The sequence below is a fragment of the Bicyclus anynana genome, chromosome 8 (assembly GCF_947172395.1).
Source record: "Bicyclus anynana chromosome 8, ilBicAnyn1.1, whole genome shotgun sequence".
Lineage (NCBI taxonomy): Eukaryota > Metazoa > Arthropoda > Insecta > Lepidoptera > Nymphalidae > Bicyclus > Bicyclus anynana.
Genome location: NC_069090.1, coordinates 5820542 through 5845026, shown reverse-complemented (window position 1 = coordinate 5845026; position 24485 = coordinate 5820542). Strand labels below are relative to the sequence as shown.

Here is a 24485-nt window from a genome sequence, read left to right as displayed (position 1 = left end):
TTCTTTAAATTCAATTTTATTTTATTTACGGGTGTTAACCCGTACCAGACCAGTGTCGATCGCGATTGATCGAATATCTGATACCCGATCAGTACTTGTGCGTGAGCGAGTGACGCGGCCGTCAGCGCCTCAAATAATCTGCGAACGATTTTTGTTCACCACACTGAATTGGACTTGTAACAATTATCTGGATCGAATACTCGTCGGTCAGTCGTACAACATCACTCTACAGAATAGCAACCTAAAATCCGATCAGTTCGGAATTTTAACGGCCTTCGTGGCGCAGTGGTGTGCGCGGTGGATTTACAAGACGGAGGTCCTGGGTTCGAACCTCGGTTGGGCCGATTGGGGTTTTGGTCCAGGCCTGGCTGGTGGGAGACTTCGATCGTGGCTCGTTACCACCCTACCGACAAAGACGTACCGCCAAGCCGTGGATTCAAATACTCCCCCTAATAAGTTAGTCCGTTTCCATTTCAGATTGCATAATCTCTTACTACACTACCGTCAGGTGAAATAATTGTAGTCGATGGATAACTTGTAACGAATAAAAAAAGGGTTCCGATTCATGTCCTACGGATGTTCAGTTTAAGACTCAAGTAACTACATACTTTAAGTCGAGTCGTAACGATACACAAAACACGAAAGACCCGTGACCCGAATGATCGAATTATTAAGACCCAACCAATCACCTTGCGTTATAAGAAACGATCGAAAGATACATTTCTTACCTGTACCTATTTTTGGACATTGCCGACAATAGTTACGGGTTAGACGGCGAGCGGCGTTATCAAAAAGGAAACCGCAAAAGACTAGGGCTTGCTATTTTTTAAAATATCGGATTCTCGATATATCGATAATTTCAAAATAAAATTTTCAGCTAAATGAAAACTTTTAACAATTAAGTATTTATTAAACTTCACTATTTTTTTATGTAACTAAATTGACAAGTAAATTAATACGATTAAACATGTTTAAAGTTTTGTCTGAGGGTAAAGTAGTGTATACTATCTGAATACATTACGTTTTACTTATTTCAGTGACATTTTCGATAAAATGCAATTAAATAAACTAAAATATGAAAAACGTAATAAAGTATAAATAAAGTAAAGTAGATTATGTTTGATAATGTATTAGTTTAAATAATTTGCGAGGGATATAAAAAATTAAATCTTGTTAAAAATATCTAGTATCGATATCTACGTTTCAATATCGAACTATCGATATATCGTCCATAAAAATATTAGTAATGAATACTTATCGCTAATATGTGATAATGTCGATATTTTGATATATCGATATTTTATTAACAGCCCTAGTAAAGACACTGCCGCCGACTAGGTGTATCAAAAATAGTAGGTATGTAGGTATTAAACAACAAAATTTCTGAAACTAGGTTAAAGTTCATTAACTTCTTCTTCCCAAACAGAATGAAACAGGATGTTCTGAAGTTTTTTCATCAATTTTAATTTTTTTTTTCGATAGCGTGTGAATGTGCTTCAGCTTATTTTTAATATTACTATAGAGTTTTTCGTAATGGATACATACATGTCGCGGCGGATTATAGACGCGGCCGGTAGCACGGTGTATAAGTATTTATATGTAGTATATAAATGTATATAAATATTATAATATCAACTATCTTAGTACCCATAACACAAGCTACTCTGTATGCTTACTTTGGGCACAGTAGATATAACAAGCAGTATAATAACTCGGCCGTATTTTTGAAATAAATACCTACAGCCGCGCGCTCCGTAAACATGTGATAGGGCTGCCCGCCTCCAGCATTTTAATAACATTTGCCAACTTTGTGTTTCCATTTAGTTCTGTGATTGTAAATATACTTTTTTTTAAATAAACAAATAAAATACTTTGTAAATTGTAGTAAAATAGGAAGTGATCAATAAAATGCGTGTTGTTTTTTGATTGGTAGATTTAAATAAGGCTGATACTAATCAATGATCTTGAAGGACCTTCATATATTTATTTTGGTGATGCCATCTAGGTATTACCACCACACTAGGTGACCAAATAATAAAAAATCAGTCAAGTGCGTGTCAGGCCACGCGCAGTGTAGGGTTCCGTAGATTATGTTAGCACTTTAATCCCTTATGTAATGCACAAAAATACCGATAGCGATACCTCCACACTATAGAATAGACGATAAAAAATTGATTCTGACTTGGCATGTAGGTAAGGAACTACAAAAAACAAATTGAGATTGACCGGGTTTCGTTAATAAAAAAATCTGGATAGGTATATTAATATCAGCTGGCTCTTTACTCTTTTTATTCAAATACATTAAAGTATGAGCAACACAATAATGTTGTTAAATTCAAACAACTTCTTTACTTAACTTCTTTATTACATTAAAATACAGGTATAGAAAACATACATGTCATAAGATCTAAGAATCTATGTATTACATAATAATCAAAGAAAACAACCTAAATGAAGAAGTTAGTAAATAATTATTTAATAATATTATATTACCGTTTACGTCATTTACCTATTTACACAATTTTATCATTGAAGCATTTATTTATATATATATTTTTTAAATTATGCCTTTAGAATATAAAATATTAATCAAACTTTATAAAAATAATAACTTTTTTCCTAGTCGTCATAATTAAAAAATCCAATACACTGCGTTCGTCACCGCGGCACAGTCGCAACGGTCTTCACCCCACGATCACCCCACGTACGAGGTGCGTAGGTATAGCTCGCCTTTCGACCTTTAGTATGAAGTCCACCTACTGGTTATACTGTGCTTTGGGGCTAGATAGTGATGTGTATTGTTTAAGTATATTTATTATTATTAATTCAAGATTATCCCGCAATTGTCGGATAGTTGGAAGAATTAGTAACACTCTTGCACTTGTCTCAATTATGTAATCCGTGGAGTGTAGATCTCGTAATGCGAAATAAAAAAAAAATAGTTCGCCGACCCAATTCTGGCTCGTCTCCAACACAGTAGTGCTTAGGCATTCGAAATGGCATAATTTACTTCGGTTTCTGCTTGGATACAGACATTCCAAACTTCATGATTTTACAAAATTGCTTGCAATATTTTCTCTGAAACTTTTTATAGCACTTTTGTGTCAAGAAATTGTCTGATAAATACTTTTCTGTGTAGTGATTATGTTTTTTGAAATTTGTCCATAATCCATGTAAGTTTAAATTGGTTTTATTTTGCACTTAATTATTTGACAATCGTCAATGTGTTTGCCTTATATAGAAACGGTATATAAACACAAGCCCTTTGTCTTTTTATTTTTGTACTCTCAGACCCATTCAATTGATACCCAGTATTATAGCCCAGGATTCATGGAACATTTTTACAATTGATTACTATGAAGTTAAGTTTCTGAGAGTAGCTTCATTGGATACAATTCATCGGATCGAATGAGATAATGTACCAATTGTGGCTGTTAAGTAACAACTTTTAGTAAACTCCCCAACTAGTATCAATAAAGAGGTTATTAAAAAATGTTACTAACCAGCTGTATTATTACTGTTGCTTAGTTATTAGTTAAACACCTAAACAGCCACTATGTCCTACAAATTGCGTGGTACATTGTCTCGTAGTAATCAATTGTAAAAATGCTCCATGGATCTAGCTCTGCTCTGCTAGTATATTTAGGTGCATACAAAATAACCAACTAGTCCATTTTGCGGGTCTGATATATTGGTTTTATAATGATGTCCCTTAGCATTGCCATCCAAAAATTTATAATTAAAAATCTTGGGTATATTAGGAATAAACCTTTTACAATAAACCTAGTTCAACTTCAAGATTAGACCTAACATAACATACATAAATAAACAATTCAATGAAATAAAAGCTTGTAAAAGGTATGCACGTTTCTCAATAACGACTGTTCTTTCTTCACATTATTAAAATGTAGTACTCTCTAAACGCGCAGACAAGATTAAAGGACTCAAGAACGCATTACACATTGTGCATCCGTCGACTTAGTGCTCTCTACGAAACTAGGGGCTCACGCATTGATTTAGTCTGCAGGGGATGTATGTAATGCCTCCTTACACACGAGAGAGGCACTTTTTTACGTAATTTAATATTACTCTCAACTAAAAAGCCTTTTTATTAGGGATCCGTACCAAAAAACGTTACCAGTCAGTTAAGTTTTTATTCTCAGAAATGCATGAAAGTGAATTTAATACCAAGTCTATCTAGTCCCTTAACATCATCATTAACATCTGTTAGTGCAGTTGTTCATTAGACATCAGCAGCCCGCTAACCAGTAATTGGAACAGCGTGGTGGGTTTATATTTTACATCCCCTCGTTTCTAATGAGCGAGGCCTGGCCCTGTAGTTAGTAATAATGAAGTAGAATGGGAACAATAAAATGTAATGATGTGTTGTTTACTTTCCAGGGTGACTACCACCGGTACCTGGCGGAGTTCGCAACAGGCAACGACCGCAAGGAGGCGGCCGAGAACTCGCTGGTCGCGTACAAGGCCGCCTCCGACATCGCCATGACGGAACTGCCGCCCACACACCCCATCCGCCTCGGCCTCGCGCTCAACTTCTCGGTGAGTGTTCAGTGTACATCCGACTGCACCGGCACCTGGCGGAGTTCGCAACAGGCAACGACCGCAAGGAGGCGGCCGAGAACTCGCTGGTCGCGTACAAGGCCGCCTCCGACATCGCCATGACGGAACTGCCGCCCACACCCCATCAAGTTAACTTGTTAGAAGTAGGATGAAATCCATACCCCTTTTCGGTTTCTACACATCATACCGGAACGCTAAATCGCTTGACAGTACGTCTTTGTCGGTAGGGTGGTAACTAGCCACCTCCGAAGCCCACCAGCCAGACCTGGACTAATTTAGAAAACCTCAATCGGCCGAGCCGGAGATCGAACACAGAACCTCTGTCTTGTAAATAAACCGCGCATACCACTGCGTCACGGAGGTCGTCAATTTATTTTATTCAGGAACAATTCCTTTGAATCCATTTAATTAGTTATTAATAATCAACTCACTTGTGTACGTCTTAATCGCCCAAGGAAAACATGACTTAAGGCTCCTTATAATACAGCAGTTAACTAGAGGTGTTAATCACCTATACACTGAAACTGATGACTCAGTGTGGCTGATGTCACTAAGCAATGAAACCTTTACATTCCTTCCATGTAAAGTCTGCCTCACTGTTGCAATACTAGCTTGCATTCTACGAAAGAACATATTTTTAAACTAAAGATACAAAAAAAAACATAGACAATCTGTATATAAACTAAGGATACAAAAATAGACAAATCCAATCTGTCTCTTTTTTAGTATTATTAGTATTTTATTATTATATCCTTAAACTTTGTGGTTATTTAATATTATTTTGCTGACATATTAAATTGTCAATACTTATATTTAAATGATTTTTAACATGTTGTTTTCCTCCAAATCTATTATACAAAACAGGTTAGTATCTTTTAAAACACAATTGAACAGATCTGAACAAACCTTGATAGAAATTGTAGGCGGGCTTACCACAAAGGCTAAGAGAAGGGGCATGTTAAGTCTTCCCTCCGTTCAAAGCTAACGCTTTATAAAACCACGATCCGTCCGATCTTAACCTACGCTAGTGTAGTGTTTGCCCACCGTACCAAAACGACCCTTAAGCCGCTCCAAACATTGCAAAACCGGTTTCTGTGACAAATCACGGGCATGCATACAGTCCCAACTTTAACGCTAACTTCAAGTAGCGGCGTCCCAAAAACGTCTTACGATCCAAACGATGACATGGCTTTGCTGTTAAAATGTTAATGACGTGTCTAAACTTTCATTACTTGTTTGCTCCAGGTATTCTACTACGAAATCCTGAACAGTCCAGACCGCGCGTGCCGGCTGGCGAAGGCGGCGTTCGACGACGCCATCGCCGAGCTGGACACGCTGTCGGAGGAGAGCTACAAGGACTCGACGCTCATCATGCAGCTGCTGCGCGACAACCTCACGCTCTGGACCTCCGACATGCAGGGCGACGGCGAATCTGGTGAGACTCCCTACTGCTTGCAGACAACCCATTGGTGCAGTGTCTCCTCCTTTACGATCCTGACGATGACATAACGACCGACAATGCTCCCCAGACAACACAAATACAAGCATCTTCGCTGGCAAAGGCGGTCCCCTATATCTGACGTCACCTGAACATGGACTTTTCTCACTTACGTGACTCACGTTCTTGGGGGCACGCGGACTGAACATGCCAAAACAATCTTCCAGAGTGGTACTCTAAGCTGAGATTCGAGTCAAATCAGACACCCTTAGAGAGTCGTTCCGCCCATCTATTCTGCTTCTGCCTTCGGCCCTATTATGCGATCCTTCTGCTCGCCCAAGCCCCCGGTGACGCCGCTGAGTAAAGAGCCTATGACACTTTACACAATCAGAAAAAAATAGTGTCTTGTCTACCAAACATGGCTGTGTTCAATGCCCACCACTGGCAAATGGATATAATACATTACTGCAGCGGCCGGCAAGCGAGGCATTGATAAACGAGTGGGCCGAGGCGAAGCCGAGGCACACATTCGTAAGTCCATCAATGCCTAGATGCCTTGTCTTAGGTGTGATTCTGAATTTCAAAGTTTTGATGGGAAGTCAATGGTGGGGACAAGATGCTTCCGTTAATTTTTGTAATACTATTTTAAAACCAATGACGGAGTTGACGAACAACTAATAACAACAGGAGTCACCTCTTTGGTCGCCATTTTGCGGAGTAGAAGATCGTTCCATTTTTAAATTCACGATAAATATGATTTTACGTAGTAATTTATTTTGCCGCTATACACGAGAGATGGATTTTCATACAACTATTGCCGGCCGCTGCTCGACCAGTACATTAAGTTAGGTTTATCTCGAAAATGGTTGTCAAAATAATGCTTAAATTTGAGAAAATGGTATTTTATAAAGAGCAAAAGATTGTGTGTTGATTTAAATTCTTTAACCACTACAAAGCTACTTTATTTGCGAGTGCCATAGGCTATATTTTCTCCCTGTATTCTCACGTGTTTGTAATGTTTGTTAGCTTCAAGGTACTGATTGAGAATTTGTATTTCAGGTGAAGCCGAACAAAAAGAACAAGCACAGGATGTGGAAGACCAGGACGTGTCGTAATACTTTTTAACATTCTATTTAAATATAATAAACAAATAACTATAGTATCATGTTAAGACCCAGCCCTCAATGACAACCGGTTGTAAAGGTATTCCAGCTCAACTCGCCTCCGGGAAGTTGTAACTCTCGCATACATACACTGAGTAAATTGGCCGTTACATTCTGACGTACATAGCAAACATTCGTTTATGTATCGTGTCAAATTATCTACTAGTAATAATATACATTTTAAATATGTACTTCTTTTGATATATTCAATGTTTCGTTTTCGATTACGAGAAAAAAAAAATATATAATGTTTAAGAAAAGTACTTTGGTATTGCATTTTATCTGTGTATGTTCTTAAGAATGTATTTTCTTAACGGTTCACTTTGAATTGATCTCTAATGTTAACTCCTTAGCTCCTCCTCTGGAGACCACTGTATCGGCTGAAGCTATACACTCCATCTTCCACCTTCTACCCTGTTAAGATGGAACTTGTAAATTTTCTAAGTATTTTATACCGCGTGTAAAATTAATGTATTCAATTCTGTCGTCAATCGCATAGTACAAGCACCGCAGCGACGAGTTCAGTGAAGTGTAACGATGTATTTACTTTGTATACACGTAGCCAAGTGTATGTATCACGTGGATGTCATAGATTACTCTGTATCGTATGTGTCACTGCGTCGAACGGTCTGCACAAATAGTCACGCGACCGCGTCCGCGTGCCCTTCGTTTGTATACATTCGATCGTTTATTGATATATTTTAAACGGTAACATTATTAGATGATATATGTAGTTACTCGCAATAACTGTAGCCGGCGAGCGCCGCCCGCGCCGCCCGCGCCGCGCGCGCTTCGTATTACAACTTTGGAGTATTCACACTTGAATCGCTTTAATTACTTACGAGTATTGTGATAGAGATTTTGTATAATATTTTAATTTATTTTTAATTTCGCATGTTTCTCGAAAATATCGCTGTAGCGCTACATCTCTACGATTATTGCAGGACAAACGGTAGTTCTAAAGTTGTGCTAGGTTAAGGTTATGCACTTGGAAAATTATTTATTTGCGATGTATCGCCCACTCGAAGACATTCCATCTTCATACCTAAACATATGTTGAACTGAATCTGGCCAATGTTTGTTCCGACTCCGAGTAGCACATGCTCCGAGGGCATGGCAGTGTGCAGCGAGTGCGTGCCCGAGTAAGATATTAGCGTTATTTTTATTTGAATTTGTAATATTGCATATAATTTTGTTAATTTATCCACAAAAATACTGATGCAATTAGCCTTAGTGTTATGCAATATTGATTTATGCCCCTTACCATCTACATGGAAATTTATTGTAAATGACAGTGTAAATCTAATAATAAAATTCAAAAGTCCAAAACCTGGTTTCATTTCTTTCTACTGGTCCTATAGAGGTAAAAACACTATGAAATTCCTAATTTCAATCTGAAAAGGAAAATCATCTAAATTCATGTTAACTCGTCGAAGTGTGCCATGAAATATTAACAAAAAATACAGATGAACATAGAACCTCTACAATTTTTCAAGTTTGTTTAATGTTAAAGTATACTCAGAAGCACAATTATCCGCCCACTTTAATATGAAGCGAGTATATGAAAGGTAAGTAAACTTCTGGATTCCATAAAGTAACGAAGAGAAAAAACTAATGAACTTGCCAAGGCTCGATTTACTGAAACAATGCACAGGGTCAGTGTTCATTGTCTGCAGTTCGAGGATTTCTTTATTGATAAAAGGCATTCCTCTATGATACAAGGTAATGAATTCTGTACCTACGTCATGCTATAATAATAGTATGGTAATCTTTGTTAGGCTAAAGGTTTAGACAAATTATACAGGGACCTGCCTCGCTAGTCTGGCAAGTTAGTTGATAACACTCCCATGATATGCGGGCGAAGGGCGGAAAGACTGCGCGGGTGTTAAATCGTGCGTGCGGAGAAGTGACGTGCATCAGTCGTGGGTTTTTCATTCATCGCTACACGCCCTCCGCCCCGCGCGCAACATTAGGAGTGTAATTGGTAGATTAGATGATAGCAAGAATAAATGGTTATATACTTTTTTCGCATTCAGCGGACCAACCAAGACAATTTTAATTACTTAAGCTTACTGAAATCATCGGAAAACATGAGCGACTATTCAGGAGATTATTTCACTCAAAATAAGTAAAAAATTAACTGCGCTCGTGGCATGGTAACAGAAATATAAGGGTTTTATTTTGTAAATTTGGAACCCTCCCATTCCAATACGTTACGCTCAAATCGCCAGTTTTTCGAAATGCACACCTTTTAGCTATCAACACACCTACCTTATCTTAATCTGAAGCGCGGTTCAGTATTTCTAAAGTTAGTTTCTTCTTTGGTTACATACGCTATAAAATTTTTGATGTCAACCGCCGCTGACACCTAAAATTTTTTAATAGCACTATGTTCGGAAACATCGTAAAGATGATTCCGACTATATTTATAGGCGTGAATGAAACGAGGCTATATAAAATAATAATATTTATTGCACAGGGTAATTAACTTAAACTATTGAAGTTTATAACAGTAAAATTATAATCATTAATTTTAGATAGAATATGGATACTTGATAATATTGTTAACTTAAAATGCATATTTTGTATGAAAAATATTGTAGAGTTACACTATTAATTTGAATAGACAGCATTATTACAATATGTTTTTTTAATGAGGGTTTACAATGAAATATAAACTTAAACGAGAATGGTTTGTTTTTAAATATTTCAGTAATTTTTAAAAAACATGGTATTGCTGAAAATTCCATATTAGTTGTTTTTATAACAACAGGCTTATGCTAAAGAAATCATATGCATTTTGTAAGCCCAAATAGTTATAAAATAATTCTAATCAATATAAAAGATCACTTTCGACTTCCGCTTTCTTCTCATTTATTGAATGTGAATATTTTAAAACGGTATTACTACAATATAATTAAATAATAATATATTACACAAAAATAACGTATTATAAAAATTAAGCATCCACTTAGGTAAATACTAAATACATATTTAGTAAAATACTTAAGTGAAATATTTTTTTTTACAACCCACGACATAAAATATGAATAACATGCTGAGATGAGCAAGTCTATGCAGAACACTGCAACGAACTCCATCTTACTACTAAACTCAAAAAGCATAATATTGGCTATGTCATAGGTAATAAAAATAATGATAACATAAGTTCTATAGATGCCTTGTTACCTATTTGTTCATTAGTCAGCAGCAAAACTAGTGTATATTTTCGAAAATTTAATTATTTTGTGCATTCAGAATAGTTATATGGATGCTTTAAAAAAATTTGACGGAAAAAGTAATTCTTCCTCAACGGGTTTAGTGCCTATAAAAAAAATAATGTACCCAATCAAATTTCTCACATAGTAAAAGCACATTTTTGAAAATATGGTAGCATTGCTGCCAACAAATATTTATTCTGGGGCATCAAAATTAAAATTAATAACTTTTATATCACTTACTTAAATATTTAAATAAAATTTGAGTTAATGTCATACATCACATTTTATATTATTCTATCACATCAGTCTCCGTAAATAACTAAAAAAATCTGACAAAACGTTGCTAATTCGTGTAAATTATTAATTTACTCTATCTTTTTCCTTTGTTAAAAAGACAGTACTATTTTTAAGGGTTTTAAAATAACTAACATTTGTATAAGTGGCAATGTTATATAAATTCATATTTATATTTAGAAGTTACGCCAAATATTAAATAGTTATGAAATAAAACAATAAATTCCTCAAAACTGTTAGAAGTAATTAAAATTTTACTTTTGATTTTAAAACAAAAATGCCCGTTGATTGATAATATTATATGATAAAATATGAATTAAACAAAGATTGAGTGAAGGGATATTTATCACAAATTTAAAGAAATCCAAATAAATTCTAGAAAAATTCTCAAAAAGAAAACATCTTTATATTAGTTAGTTTATTTTCATAAGGATTCATAAGTTATTTTCATAAGTTTAAATAAAAGTATATTTTTCTGGAAATTTATAAGGCAAGGAGATTTTATTTACAATTAAAATTTTAGAGAATATTATTTTACCATTATTATTTAGGCCTTATTATAAAAATGATTAAGAACATTAGAACCATTTCTTTAAATGAATTGATTTTTTTCTAAATATTTCTGTTTCTTTTTTAATACAAAATATCAATAATGTTCGAAACTTGTTCAATTTATTTAAGAAGTGAATTTGTTTCAACACAAATGAAATTAGTATTTTAATGATTATTTATAGAATAATAATAATATCAGTTTTGAGTCGGCATATATAGTAGATGTATTATGAACATAATAACACTATGCAGATTAAAATTGAGTAAATAAGTTATATATTATATACATTTTTGAGACATTTACATAAAGCAGGCATAATGTACCATTTGAGGTACAAAATGACTTGAAGGTGGAAATGGAGACATGGCACTATCCTGGCACTTAATTTACAACCAGTGGCGTGCACTCGGTGTTTGACAAGGGCAGGCACTATACATACAGATTATTCAAAATAGAAAATTCCTCCTACATACACATAATAAGTCCTTAGGGTAGGCAGTGGCATCTTTGCCTATTTTGCTATATATTTGCTATGAAATCCACGCCACTGTATATAACAGAGTGTACAAATGACTAATGAATATGAGTTTAACCATGATGCTGTTCTAATGAGAACACATCGAAAATACATATTTTTGCGTCTAGGTAGATGGGTGACAAGCAAGGTTGTGAGTATTTTGATGTTTTAGTGTACATTCTCAAGTTAACAACGTATGTTTAAAAATCTAAAAAACTATATAAATTATATGAAATACATATAGAACTATTATTTTATGAATTTGGAGCAACCTGTATACATTGAATAAATAAATAATTCGTTTTTAAATAAACGTTATGAGATATATAAAAGCATCATAAAAAACCGTATTACTGACAGCAACACGGCGAACTGCGCAGGTATATTAGCCTCACTCAGTAAAGCACGATAAGTTTGCGCGTGGACAAAATCAAAAACTAATCAAATGTCGCCATCTTGTCTTCTATCTCTGTCTATCTCTAATAGGCCGTACAGACTACTTTAGTATTTTAGTCGAGTACGAACAATTTTTGGATTTACCGCCCAAAAATCGTTCGTACTAAGCTCAGACCAATTATTGTATAGGACCTGCCTCGCTAGACGTTACTTTTCTGTCAAAGTATATGATCAACGATCTAATGCGATTATAAAAACTTTCTCTATAGTATCAATGTTAAATAGTTGTAATCGTGTTCGTCGGTTAAAGAGCTCCGTAAAAATACCTTTTTGTGTAATTGAATTGTGTAAAAAACGGGCAAAAACCTCTAGTTTAGTATAAGATATATACCAAATCTAAGCTCGTTTTCCTCAGAAAATGACAGACAATTTTGTTCGTGACTATGAGTGCGATACAGGTCCTTCTATAATAGGTCCGAGGTACCAAGCGAAGGATCGTAATAGGCCTAACCGAGTAAAAGAGATTGCGGTAAAGATCTTAAATATTATGATTTAGTACATTGCACAGCCAAATGCCTCGTGTTCAGAGCAGACTATAAGTTTGGCGAAACATATCTTTTGTTAACTTGAAAGTGTACACAGCTAGCTTTATGTTATGATACACGAACAACCTGATTAAATGCATTTAATATTTTAAAATGTAACTTTTTTATATCCAGAGGGCGCATTATTTTTCATGAACTTTACAGCTCTGAGTTCTAGCCTTTTTGAGCCTGTCCCAGAGGGCGGAATGATGACAGCCTAGATTACGTCACTGTTTTTGCGATAATATAAGACACGATAAATACTTGTTCTGTTTCACGCTGGCAACACAATTGTAACAAATTCGAAAATACTATGTTTGATTAGCAACACAGCAACATTTCTTCTTCCAATTCACTTCAATCAAAGATGTCACTGGCACTTCTAAACGTTATTTAGTCATTTGAGTGTTCATACGACAATAGTTAATTCCGCGCACTGAAACCTTATCCAGAAGGACGAAATTCGCATGCAATACGCGCGAACTAGACGCGTTAATATATTTATTTAAAAAAATTGTTACTTTAAGTCAGGTCGTACTTTCTCAACTCTATTTAAAATATTTTAGTGATGATTTTTTCAACTCTTACAGTAGAGTTGCTTTTATTAAATATTTAATTCAAGTAAATACACACGAGTTTGTAAAGATAGAGAAGGAGGCGGCTTAGAAACCCATATTGTGAAAATCCCATTTTTTTATAATATGGATTTCTAAGGTACAGACTGCAAGTCAGAATATTTTATAAATATAAAATTGAACAGCTCAACCCTGGGTGTATCCATTATGCTCAAGTAATAAACTCAACTAGTTATTTTTTCAACAACTTTGTAAAGATAGAGAGAAAGAGAGAGAGAGGTGGCTTAAAAATTATTGCATAAAAAATTCGTAATAAATCGGACCCCAAAATTAAAAAAAAAAAGTAACATTAATCAACGCGTATAGTCGATACGAACTAGCCCTGTCTGGACGCAGTTTAAGAGATGACGCACATCTTCCCCAAGTCCGCGTCGTCGGGGTCGAGCAGGTCGGGCGGCGCGGGGGGCGCTCGACCCCGCGTGTCGGGCAGGTACGCGTCGTAGCGCAGCCCCTTGCGCTCGTAGAACAGCAGGTAGGCGGCCGCGGGGTCGAGCGGGGGCTGGGGCCGCGCGGGCAGCTCCCGGCACGAGCTGTCGTTGTAGCAGAGCCAGGCGCCTGTGGGGTTGCGAGCGTACGCCACGTAGTGACCCCCGCTTAGTTGACCAGAGTGCGACTGAAATGAAAATTTTGGGGTTCACAAATCTATACAAACAAAATAGCCCAGTGGCCTCTGCCTCCGATCCTGGAGAGTGTGGGTTTGAATCCGGTCGGGCGCATACACCTCCAACTTTTCAGTTGTGTGCATTTTAAGAAATTAAATATTACGTGTCTCAAACGGTAAAGGAAAAACATGGTGAGGAAACCTGCACACCAGAGATTCAAACATTTCTTTCAGGTACAGCAAGGAAAAACATGGTGAGGAAACCTTCACACCAGAGATTCATACATTTCTTTCAGGTACAGCAAGGAAAAACATGGTGAGGAAACCTTCACACCAGAGATTCATACATTTCTTTCAGTTACAGCAAGGAAAAACATGGTGAGGAATCCTGCACACCAGAGATTCAAACATTTCTTTAGGTACAGCAAGGAAAAACGTGGTGAGGAAACCTGCACACCAGAGATTCTAACATTTCTTTCAGGTACAGCAAGGAAAAACATGGTGAGGAATCCTGCACACGAGAGATTAAAACATTTCTTTTAGGTACAGCAAGGAAAAACATGGTGAGGAAACCTGCACACCAGAGATTCAAACATTTCTTTCAGGTACAGCAAGGAAAAACATGGTGAGGAATCCTGCACACCAGAGATTCAAACATTTCTTTCAGGTACAACAAGGAAAAACATGGTGAGGAAACCTGCACACCAGAGATTCAAACATTTCTTTCAGGTACAGCAAGGAAAAACATGGTGAGGAATCCTGCACACCAGAGATTCAAACATTTCTTTCAGGTACAGCAAGGAAAAACATGGTGAGGAAACCTGCACACCAGAGATTCAAACATTTCTTTTAGGTACTGCTTTTAAGCCGTATCTGAAAGAAATGTTTGAAAATCCAGTTAAAATCTTTATGATTTAAACAGCTTGAATTAATACATCACTAACTTAGTGCCGCCTTCAAGCTGATCAGAAGTTACAACATAGTACGATGTTATTTTTCGCTTCTTAGTTAAGTAAAACATTTTTGTGATTTTGAAGTCGGCTGTATTTTTTTATTAAAATTTTTTATTTACTATAATTATGTACCGTAGAGTACTAGAATACTAGTTACATTTTCAATACACAGTTTTTCTATGTACCTATATTAAGCGATGATTTTCTTTATTTCTGTTCGAGAAAATGTTTTGGGCCGCCCTAAGCTCCAGCCATCTCAGCTTACTGGTACATCCGGCACTGTATCCAGAGCTGGGGCGGTGTCATGACCGGTAGTTTGTCCTGTGCTGGTAGGGATTCTGTGGCTACCTTACGCCGGGATGGCTAAGTGCTAGTACTTTGTTCGTGTTAGTTCGCAGAGCCGCACTAGATGGCGTTAGTAGTACATTAGCACACGCTTGTGTATTCTTTCGGGGGAATCGTATATTTTATGGTAACTCAGATTATTTACTATCAAGATTTTGTATCAAGATTTGTATAAGCGTCATGATACCATAAATATTTTTGAAACTGCTTTCGTTTGTGCCTTTTGCATATATTTATGAAAGCGGGTTAACAATGAACGTATTAAATAATTAAATAAATACGAGTTTAAATAAATTAAAATTGTTAATTAATTTGATACTAATATTTTAAAATCCCTATCCTTATCTTTATTTATCACTCTATACCCATATATCCCTTAGTCACGCCATCACGCATGAATTGTTGGACCGATTTCACTATTTTTTTTATGTGTTTGTTATTGTCAGGAGAAGTTAATTATGACAGAAAAAATTTAAAAAATAAAGGGGTAGGGCTAGGGTAGGGGTAGGGCAGAGGTAGGGTAGGGGTAGGAAGGAGTAATTTACATCGAGTTTCACGCGGACGAAGTCGCGGGCGTCCGTTAGTTGTAAGAATATAATAAATAAGTCTTTCATTATTTCCAATACTACCTAATCAGGATAATACAGAAAATATGGGTTGATGATTCTCGCGGAAATGGAACTAGCAGGGTGTCTGCTAGTCGTTAAACAAAATGATGTAATGAAATAATGATGTATGACTTACCACAACAGCATACAATCTGTACTTCAGATCGAAAGTATCCTGTTCAGGCTTCAAATGATGTTGGTGGTAATCCACCAGATTGTCATCGAGCACCGGCGTCGCCGTCAAACTGGTCGACTCGAGCCGCTGCCTGCCTTTCACCTCCACCGACTCCCGTTTCTTCTTCTCATATTTGTTTTTCCTCTTCGACGAATCCGCCGATGTTGCATCGTTGGATTTAAGCGCATCATCATCGGAGTTCTCCGTATCGCTCTCCGATATGTGGTCGTCGACATCGACGAACATGGACGACCGTCTTTTTGACATGTTCTTCAGTTCAGTATGCCTGAGGATGGTCTCTTGTGGCACGGACGCGAGGAACGGCGTTGGATCGAAGTCTTGGAACGGGAAGTTGACTACTTTGTGGGATTTTATCCACTTGTTGTTCACATATTGGAAACGTTTGAGGTGGATTATCTGAAATCGTAAACATTGTATGCTTATTTTCCATTAAGTAATTGAACTTTTTCATCTCAGTGGCTTGGGAACAGTTGAAAAACAGAATTAGCGTGCAAAAGGTACTCCATCTATTAGTATTTGTAGAGTGAGTGTTTGTAGGTGGATAAAACCTTCTGTCATTTTAGAAAAAATTTTTAGGTGGGCTAATCTAGATCCTTGTGGCTTTGGGACGTAGCAGATGTATAATTTTACGCATGAAATACTTGCAACCATAATTGATGTGAAACATCTAAAGCTGCACGTAAAACCGATTTCTGGTGTGGCTACGCATGCCGTGGCGACGCGTCGCCACGCTATATGATAGTATATATACACAGTCTATATGCAGTAGTGTGCACGGTGTGGCGACGCGTCGCCATGCGCAATCGATTGTGCGATTCTCTCCCACTCGATCCGGCGCTAAGCCATCTCTCTCGCTACACTAAGCTCGGATACCTTTAGTGTATACTCCGTAGTGTATACAGTGTTGTTTACTACAGTACACATAACCTGGGTTTTACTTGAAAACAAATTATTTTTCTGATAATAAAATGTCTGATCGTGATAATTTAGAGAGCGAGATGTTTCACATCTGCCAGGCGCCCCGTGACAGTTCACGTTTTTTTTTATCAAACTTTTGATGTTGTTTGACGCAGGTTTGCTACGGTGCATCGTATTCCGGACGCTTCGATCATACACACTATAAATAATTTTATTCTGTGAGGAGTTGGTTTATTTGTTATTCACAAATCATTGGGTTTAAGCAGTTTTGATTGGTTTATTCGTCTGCTATTCAGACGTCAAGTACACTATTCACTTACGATGATGGGCGGCAGCCTCCATATCTGCAGCTTCTTGGTGGCGGGCTGCGCGCTGCGGCACGCGGCGCAGTGGTAGCGCTGCTCCAGGCTCTCCTCGGAGGTGAAGGCGCGCAGGCAGCTCGCCAGGTCGATGGGCCGCGACGCCGCCGCCTCGCACTCGCCCACCGAGCCGTGCTCTATCCACGCCTGCTCAAAAAACGAGTGAGCTTCAGACCACACGACTGAAGTAAAATAAGAAAACAGCGCCATCTATGAGCTTTAGGCAAAACTGCTTTACAGGACCTTGAATTATACAAAAAGGGTTTGTTTCAAAGTTCTCTAAGAACGCCATCTATTGGTCGTTCAAAATAACAAACACCGTTACACTAGATGGCAGCACGCATTCTAAAATCCGCGCCCGATTACACGTTTCGTAACGTGTTCACTAACTTACTCTGCAAGTTAAGCGTGCGTAAAGAAGTTTTACTTCGAAAACATTCACATATAGACAAACCGTTTTTATTAGCTTTTCTGTTAAGGGGTAAGAGACCCAAAACTCTTTTTTCGTTTACCGTTTAGATTTCTTCGTTTAGCGCGCTCAGACCTAACTTGATTAACAAGTTGATCTTCATGTTGTATCAAATAAGTTTTGTTAATTTGTTTTTTTTTGTTTTGTTCTTGTTGTATCAATTTTTGGATTGAAGGATTTGTTTACCATAATTTTTAGGTCATGTCGTATCAAAAGAGTCTTATTTACCATGAGTTTTTGTTCATGTCATATTAAATAAATTTTGTTTACCATAAGTTTATGTTCATGTTGTAACAAAACGGTTTTGTTTACTGTAAGTTTTTGTTCATGTTTTAATGTTATGAATGTGTTCATAAGGTTATAAATAACGCTTTCGGCTTGATGCGTGTACCTTTTCCCTTGTGGACTGGTAGCGCAGATGCAGCGCCGTAGGGTCCCAGTCGATGGCGAGCATCACGCGTCCGCGTACATTACGCAACGCGTTGATGTCCAGCCGTCGGATCTCGCCGCCGCCGACGCGACTTTCGTTCTGAAAGTATAATATACTCTAGCTTGGCAACTTCGTTCATAACACTCCCGATGTTGCGCGCGGGCCGGGGGGCGTGTAGCGATGAATGAAAAACTCACGTCTGATGCACGTCACTTGCAAGTGGTATGTCGATTCTCTTTCTACAATCGCAAACGCTTCGAAAACTAGAAAAAAATATGAGAATTTGATCACGTGACCTGTCGATAGCAAATGTCATTATCATACATTTTTCCAGTTTTCGAAGCGTTTGTGATCGTAGAAAGAGAATCGCCGTGCCACTTGGCTATAGGGGCAGGATACAAAGAGTAACTCACCTCAGCGTCCGTGAGGCGGGCGCTGGTCTGTCGGAACAGCTTGGCCTTCGCTATCGGCGAGTTGGTGTCGGGCAGGTCGGGCCGCGCGCCCGCCGAGCGCCGCCTCGCTCGTACCGTGCCTGCAACATTGTTGTAATACAGTCTTTTACTATCTATACTATAATATATAAATCAGAATAGGGATGATGACAGTTTTTTAAATTGTATATAAATTAAGAGTACGCTAATAGTAAAGCAATTTTGTAAAAGTAACAGGGTATCTGCGATCATTACTTTCGGAGCTACAGGGATTTGCAGCGCTGCCGCAGCGCTCCCTGAAAAACGCCCCATATAAAATGGTACGCACTTATGACGTCGTAGGCAATTAGTGATCGTTAGATTTGTATGGGCGTTTAAACAAAATTACTAATATCTTTGTTATTTCTGCGTTTATGTTTATAGTTCATTTATTAAAAAATGTCACATTTAATGTAAGGAAGCTAAAACTGTATGAATTTTCATGTAATTACGATAAAATATTTTTAGTACATTTTAAAATTTTGCAAATATCCAGTCAATCTTTGCTTTTTATGTATAAATTAGTTAACATTGACCTTATTTACCCGAATGTATCATAAAAATCAATATATTAAAACCTAGTCATCATCCCCATTGTCCATATGTATAGAGGAAGGCTATATAAGTATAGGCTATACAATACACCGCCCGTCGCCGCCCACCACGCGCAGCGTGAACGGGAACTCGTGGCCGAGGCTGTGTCGCCGCACACACACTGAAGTATTCACCATTGCAAGCGACGAGCGGCGCGTCGTCGGTGGGCAGCGCGCAGCCGCGGCACAGCGCGGGCCAGGCGCACAGCGCGCACCACAGCCCGTCGCCGCCCACCACGCGCAGCGTGAACGGGAACTCGTAGCCGAGGCTGTCGTCGCTGCGGACAACACAATGTACTTTTACTATACTTATGTGCATTTCTGCAACCTTCTACCCCTTACGCCTACTCTTCCACTAACATACTAACCTATCGCCTACCCCTACCATATCGTAACACTAACATACTATGATATTTTCACTCTACCCTACATTTTGAATTCCGTGGCAACTTCACCCCATTGGCTAGTACATCGACGACACTTAAGCTACATACAGGGTTAATTTTCATAGACTTTCATTATTTTGAATTTTAAATTTAAAAAGCAAAATAAAAATACAATTTGAAAATTATTGCATAAATCATGGTAGTTTTTAAGTTGCAAGGATTTGAAAAATTCCCAATGAAATCCTAATTCTTAAAAACTCAAGGGCACTGTACATTGTAGGTAGAGTACTAGTACGTAAGATATGAGTCTAATATGCTGTAGGCACTTACCTAAAAATCAAGTTCAATGCTCTCTCGCCGCCCGGTGCGGTTCTCGTTCGACGCGATGCGATCAGCTGGGCTCAAGTACCTACACGACTAACCTAGTGTCTAGCGATCACTCATCAATTATTAAAAACTAACTAAGAAGATGGGTAAAGTACGTAATGTCTTTTATTATTAGATATTTTTAAAAAGTTATGATAACAATTTAACACGAAAAACACAATTACTTAGATGATAAATAATTGCAGGCAGGTTAATCATTAATATTGTCTAAGTACCTATTTAGTTTATTTATGAATATTTTAAAAGTTGCTCAAAATGTAGGCCATTTCGTTGAACACACAAACGGGCACGTTTGCCTAAATTGTTTTTTATTAAATTAAGTGTTTCTGTGTCACTTTTAATATCATTAAAGGCTGCACTTATTTTGTCACGCAGATTATCAACACTTTGTGCCTCTTCCACATAGACACGTCTCTTAATTTCACCCCACAAGTAAAAATCAAGTGGGGTTAAGTCTGGAGACCTAGCTGGCCACGGTACCGGGCCTCCGCGTCCAATCCATTGGTTACCGTACTTATTGTTCAAGAAATTGCGCACATCACTTGCGTAATGAGGCGGAGCACCATCGTGTTGATAGTAATAGTTGCGTATTAGGTTTAGTGGCACATCATCTAACATCTCCTCTATGACTCCACTAAGCATATCCAGGTAGGTTGCGCCCGTTAATCTACCTTCAATAAAAATAGGACCCACGATGACATTGCCAATTATACCGGCCCATACATTTATACTGAATCGTTCTTGATGGTAACTACTTTTAATGACGTGTGGATTACTCAAGGCCCAAAAATGTTCATTTTTACTATTGTAAATTCCTACGCGCGTAAACAAAGCTTCGTCAGTCCATAAAATATTAACATTTTCATTTGCAAGTAACCACTCACAAAAACGTACACGAGCAGGGCCATCGTTGTCGTGTAAAGATTGTACGCGTTGGTAGTGGTAAGGATGGAGTCCAGTTGTGTTCAGTAACTTCCACACGTAATATTGGCTCACACTAAAACGTCGAGCTGCATCGTTCGTGCTAGCGCAGGGTTTACGTTCGAAGAACTGTAAAATTTCAGTTTCCAGTTGAAGTGTAATTTGCCTGTGGCCGCCTCTACCACTAGCATGTCTAGGTGTGGTAAACTGCCCGTAATCTAACAGTCTTTGCGTTGCCGCTAAAATTGTGGCTCTAGATGGCAGCCTGGGGTTTAAGCCTTGTCTCTGCAGCCGAGGTATGCTTTCAGTCCGATATAACACTTGCGCGCGAACTAAGCTTTCACCACTTAAATTGTAACAGCGCACCATTTCATAAAATTCTCGATTTGAGTACACTGATCGAGACATAACGGTTACGGGTCACTTAATTAAAAACTTAAAACTTTGCAAGCACGCGCAGTAATTAGGTCAAGGACACGAACGTAACTGACTGATTCAATTCAATAATTTAAAACAAAAGCCGCCCTCTCCCCTTCTCCCGTACCGTGCGCCCGCGGTGCGGTGCGTTTGTTGTCGGCAAGACGAAAAGGTTGGAGCGATAAGATTGTTTACACGTGGGACCTACACCTACCTACTTGTTTTGACTAGAGACAGTTACCTACTTACCAGCCGCTTCCTTGCGATAGTTAGGTATCTTTACGCGGCTGGATTTTGCAGTGATACACTATGTCCATACATTGTGTATTTTCATGGAAAAATTATTTCAAAAAATGTCAAAATTAAGGAGGGTTTTTGAAATCATAGATCGATAGTATTATCGATTCTAAGTTATTTCTGAAATTATTGCATATTTACGAAAATTAACCCTGTATAATAACGTTTGTAGTTCATTAATATAACCAACAGAAAAGATAAATGAACAGTGTTACAGATTGCTGTAACTATAAAGTCGCTTGTAGTACAGTGAGTACGCACCAGTCGGCCGCGTGGTTGGCCCGTGTGGCGGGGCGCGCAGACAGCAGGCGCGCGACGTGCGTCCACACGCGCGCGTACAGCTCGCGGCCGGACGCGCCCGGCGCCGCGCGCACCACCAGCGGCACGCCGAACAGTGCGAGCCGCGCGCGCTGCCACGGCACCAGGTACGCCTCGCCCGCCACTTGTTTCCTACAAATAATGCAATAAATGATAATCCATCTAAAACTAAAGACAAAATTTTAGCTTAATTGGTTGGGGATAGAAAGTCCTCAACCTCGCAATACATATGTTTGATAGAGTAGCAGAAGCATTCTTATTCTTTCATTGATAGGCCCGCGTATTGCTGAGCATTTTAACTCCTCTCTGAAGTCATACTCCTGAATTGCGCGGGCGAGGACTCATTTACGTAGTCCGCCTATTCGTCTATCCTATCCTCAACTGTGGCTAGCAGGTAGCGCACGATATCGTAGAACGGTGAATCGAGGAAGAGGTTTAGTCGGAACCGAAATGAAGACTGAGAATGAAGAAGAGCATTCCGAACGTTCAAAGAGCTTCACTGGGTGTAGGGGAGTGGTTCACAAGAGCCGGAGAGAAGCAGACAATAGACGCATAGTTGACATATTTTGATAGGCGAACTGGTCCGCTCCTCTCTAACGGCCTTCATAACCTGCACCCCTGAACTGTGCGGGCGATGACTCATTTACGCAATTCACCTATCAGTCTATCCTCACCTGTGAACAGCGACCAGGTAGTGTGCTTTGTCGTACGTGGAATCGCTGAAGTGGTTCATTCAGTACATATGTGCGGGCGACGACGCAAACTTGACCCTCGAGAAGCGCGGGGCGTTGCGAACGTTCAAAGATCGCACGCTGGGCGTAGGGGAGTGGTTCCCCTCGCGTGCTCCTCGGTAGAGTGTGCCATTTTACACTTGAGAGCCCGAGAGGAGCAGACAACAATCACATGAGTGAGCTAGTCCGTTTCTCTTTCACTCCCTTTATACAGTCGCATCCCTGAACTGTGCGAGCGATGTCTCATTTACACAATTCATCTATTAGTCTATCCTCACCTGTGAACAGCGACCAGGTAGTGCGCGTTGTCGTACGTGGAATCGCTGAAGTGGTTCATTCGGTACATATGTGCGGGCGACGACGCAAACTTGACGCTTGAGAAGCGCGGGGCGTTGCGAACGTTCAAAGACCGCACGCTGGGTGTAGGGGAGTGGTTCACCCGCGTGCCCCGCGGCAACGTGTGCCGTTCTCCATACATTGTGCTTGGGGGACTCTGGGACATAAGAATTTCCGAGCGCGACCGCTGCAAAAGTCATTAAAATTGTTATTGCTGAATTAACATCATCACCACGATTACCGTGATCACCAACAATCATTTACGAGTATTTATGAAATATAAGACAAAATTATTCACCTTATATATTAAAAATCTTGTGTGACGATATCTATGGGAGCACTCCCCCAAAACTATTCAACTTATTAACCCCCCCCCTCCCATTTTTTTTATCGCAATTTTAGTAGAAATAATTTGGCACTATAACTTAAATAATTGCTCATCTTTATAGTTCTTTGAAAGCAAAAATTTTTTATAAGATTTTGAGTCCGGTACACATAAATAAATTTAACAATTTATACACATTTTATCAAGATAGATATTATTAGACACATTATAAAAACTACAATTCACTACTAAAATAAATCTACGACACCAATTTCTAAACATTACTCTATTACGTCCACAAAGCTACAAGATAAAATGAAAATAATTTGAAAGCTAATAACGAAAAAATACAATAGCCGAAAAAACTTACAACACATACAAGAAAACCTAGCAATAATTAGCTCCAGAACAACTTTTAAAAATGCAATACATATGAAAATTATTTTTAAATGGCACCTTCACACATTTACACACATTTTGCTTGTTCACTGTCTGTGAAACAAAATAAGTGACGTCACACTGAAAAACACATTGCTTTTTAACCGACTTCAAAAAGGAGGAGGTTCTCAATTCGGTCGGTATTTTTTTTTTTTTTTTTTATTTAAACACAAGCATAAATATGTGTGAATGCAAAGAGGCCAAGTAAAAATAATATGTGATTGAAATATACTTGGAGGTTCCCAAAAATATAGTCTTACGTTATTTGTATTTTACACAACAAAAATGCAATTTTCAAAGCAAATTCCTTTCCAAACTACTGTACAAATTTTTGCTGCATAAGTGCACATTGAATAGCATACTCAATAAGCTAAGTGTGATATTAAAAAACAAAATGATTTCTAGAAAAATACTCTACATATATCAAAAATATCATCTTACTGCTTACAAATGCAAACACTAAAAAAACATTGAATAATCTTGTTCATATTATACCTGTAATTGTCTTTATATTGTCGTAAAATGATTTATTATAATTTTTAGTATTAAATTTTATATAGAGCACATATTATATAGTTGGACTACTTTTAGAATTAGATTGACTA

At 38.2% G+C, this 24485-nt stretch overlaps 2 protein-coding genes across 5 annotated transcripts in view; one reads left to right on the top strand and one right to left on the bottom strand.

Annotated features, from left to right (window-relative positions):
* Positions 1-8511, top strand: part of LOC112051622 (14-3-3 protein epsilon) — a 35163-nt gene extending 26652 nt beyond the window's left edge. Inside the window, exons 4-6 of the mRNA XM_052883209.1 lie at positions 4402-4560; positions 5827-6016; positions 7079-8511. Coding sequence (XP_052739169.1) covers positions 4402-4560; positions 5827-6016; positions 7079-7134 — 405 coding nt within the window. The 3' untranslated portion in view covers positions 7135-8511. The remainder of the gene's footprint in view (positions 1-4401; positions 4561-5826; positions 6017-7078) is intronic.
* A 1123-nt stretch (positions 8512-9634) lies between these two features.
* The window catches only part of LOC112051627 (ubiquitin carboxyl-terminal hydrolase 32), a 59094-nt gene continuing 44243 nt past the window's right edge, over positions 9635-24485 (bottom strand). For all 4 annotated transcript variants that reach the window (XM_052883205.1, XM_052883208.1, XM_052883206.1 and 1 more), the window contains exons 19-26: positions 23060-23304; positions 21994-22182; positions 19460-19602; positions 18675-18793; positions 18223-18360; positions 17324-17509; positions 16026-16481; positions 9635-13995 (exon numbers count right to left, since the gene is read on the bottom strand). In XM_052883205.1, the coding sequence (XP_052739165.1) occupies positions 13720-13995; positions 16026-16481; positions 17324-17509; positions 18223-18360; positions 18675-18793; positions 19460-19602; positions 21994-22182; positions 23060-23304 (1752 nt within the window). In that variant the 3' untranslated portion in view covers positions 9635-13719. The remainder of the gene's footprint in view (positions 13996-16025; positions 16482-17323; positions 17510-18222; positions 18361-18674; positions 18794-19459; positions 19603-21993; positions 22183-23059; positions 23305-24485) is intronic.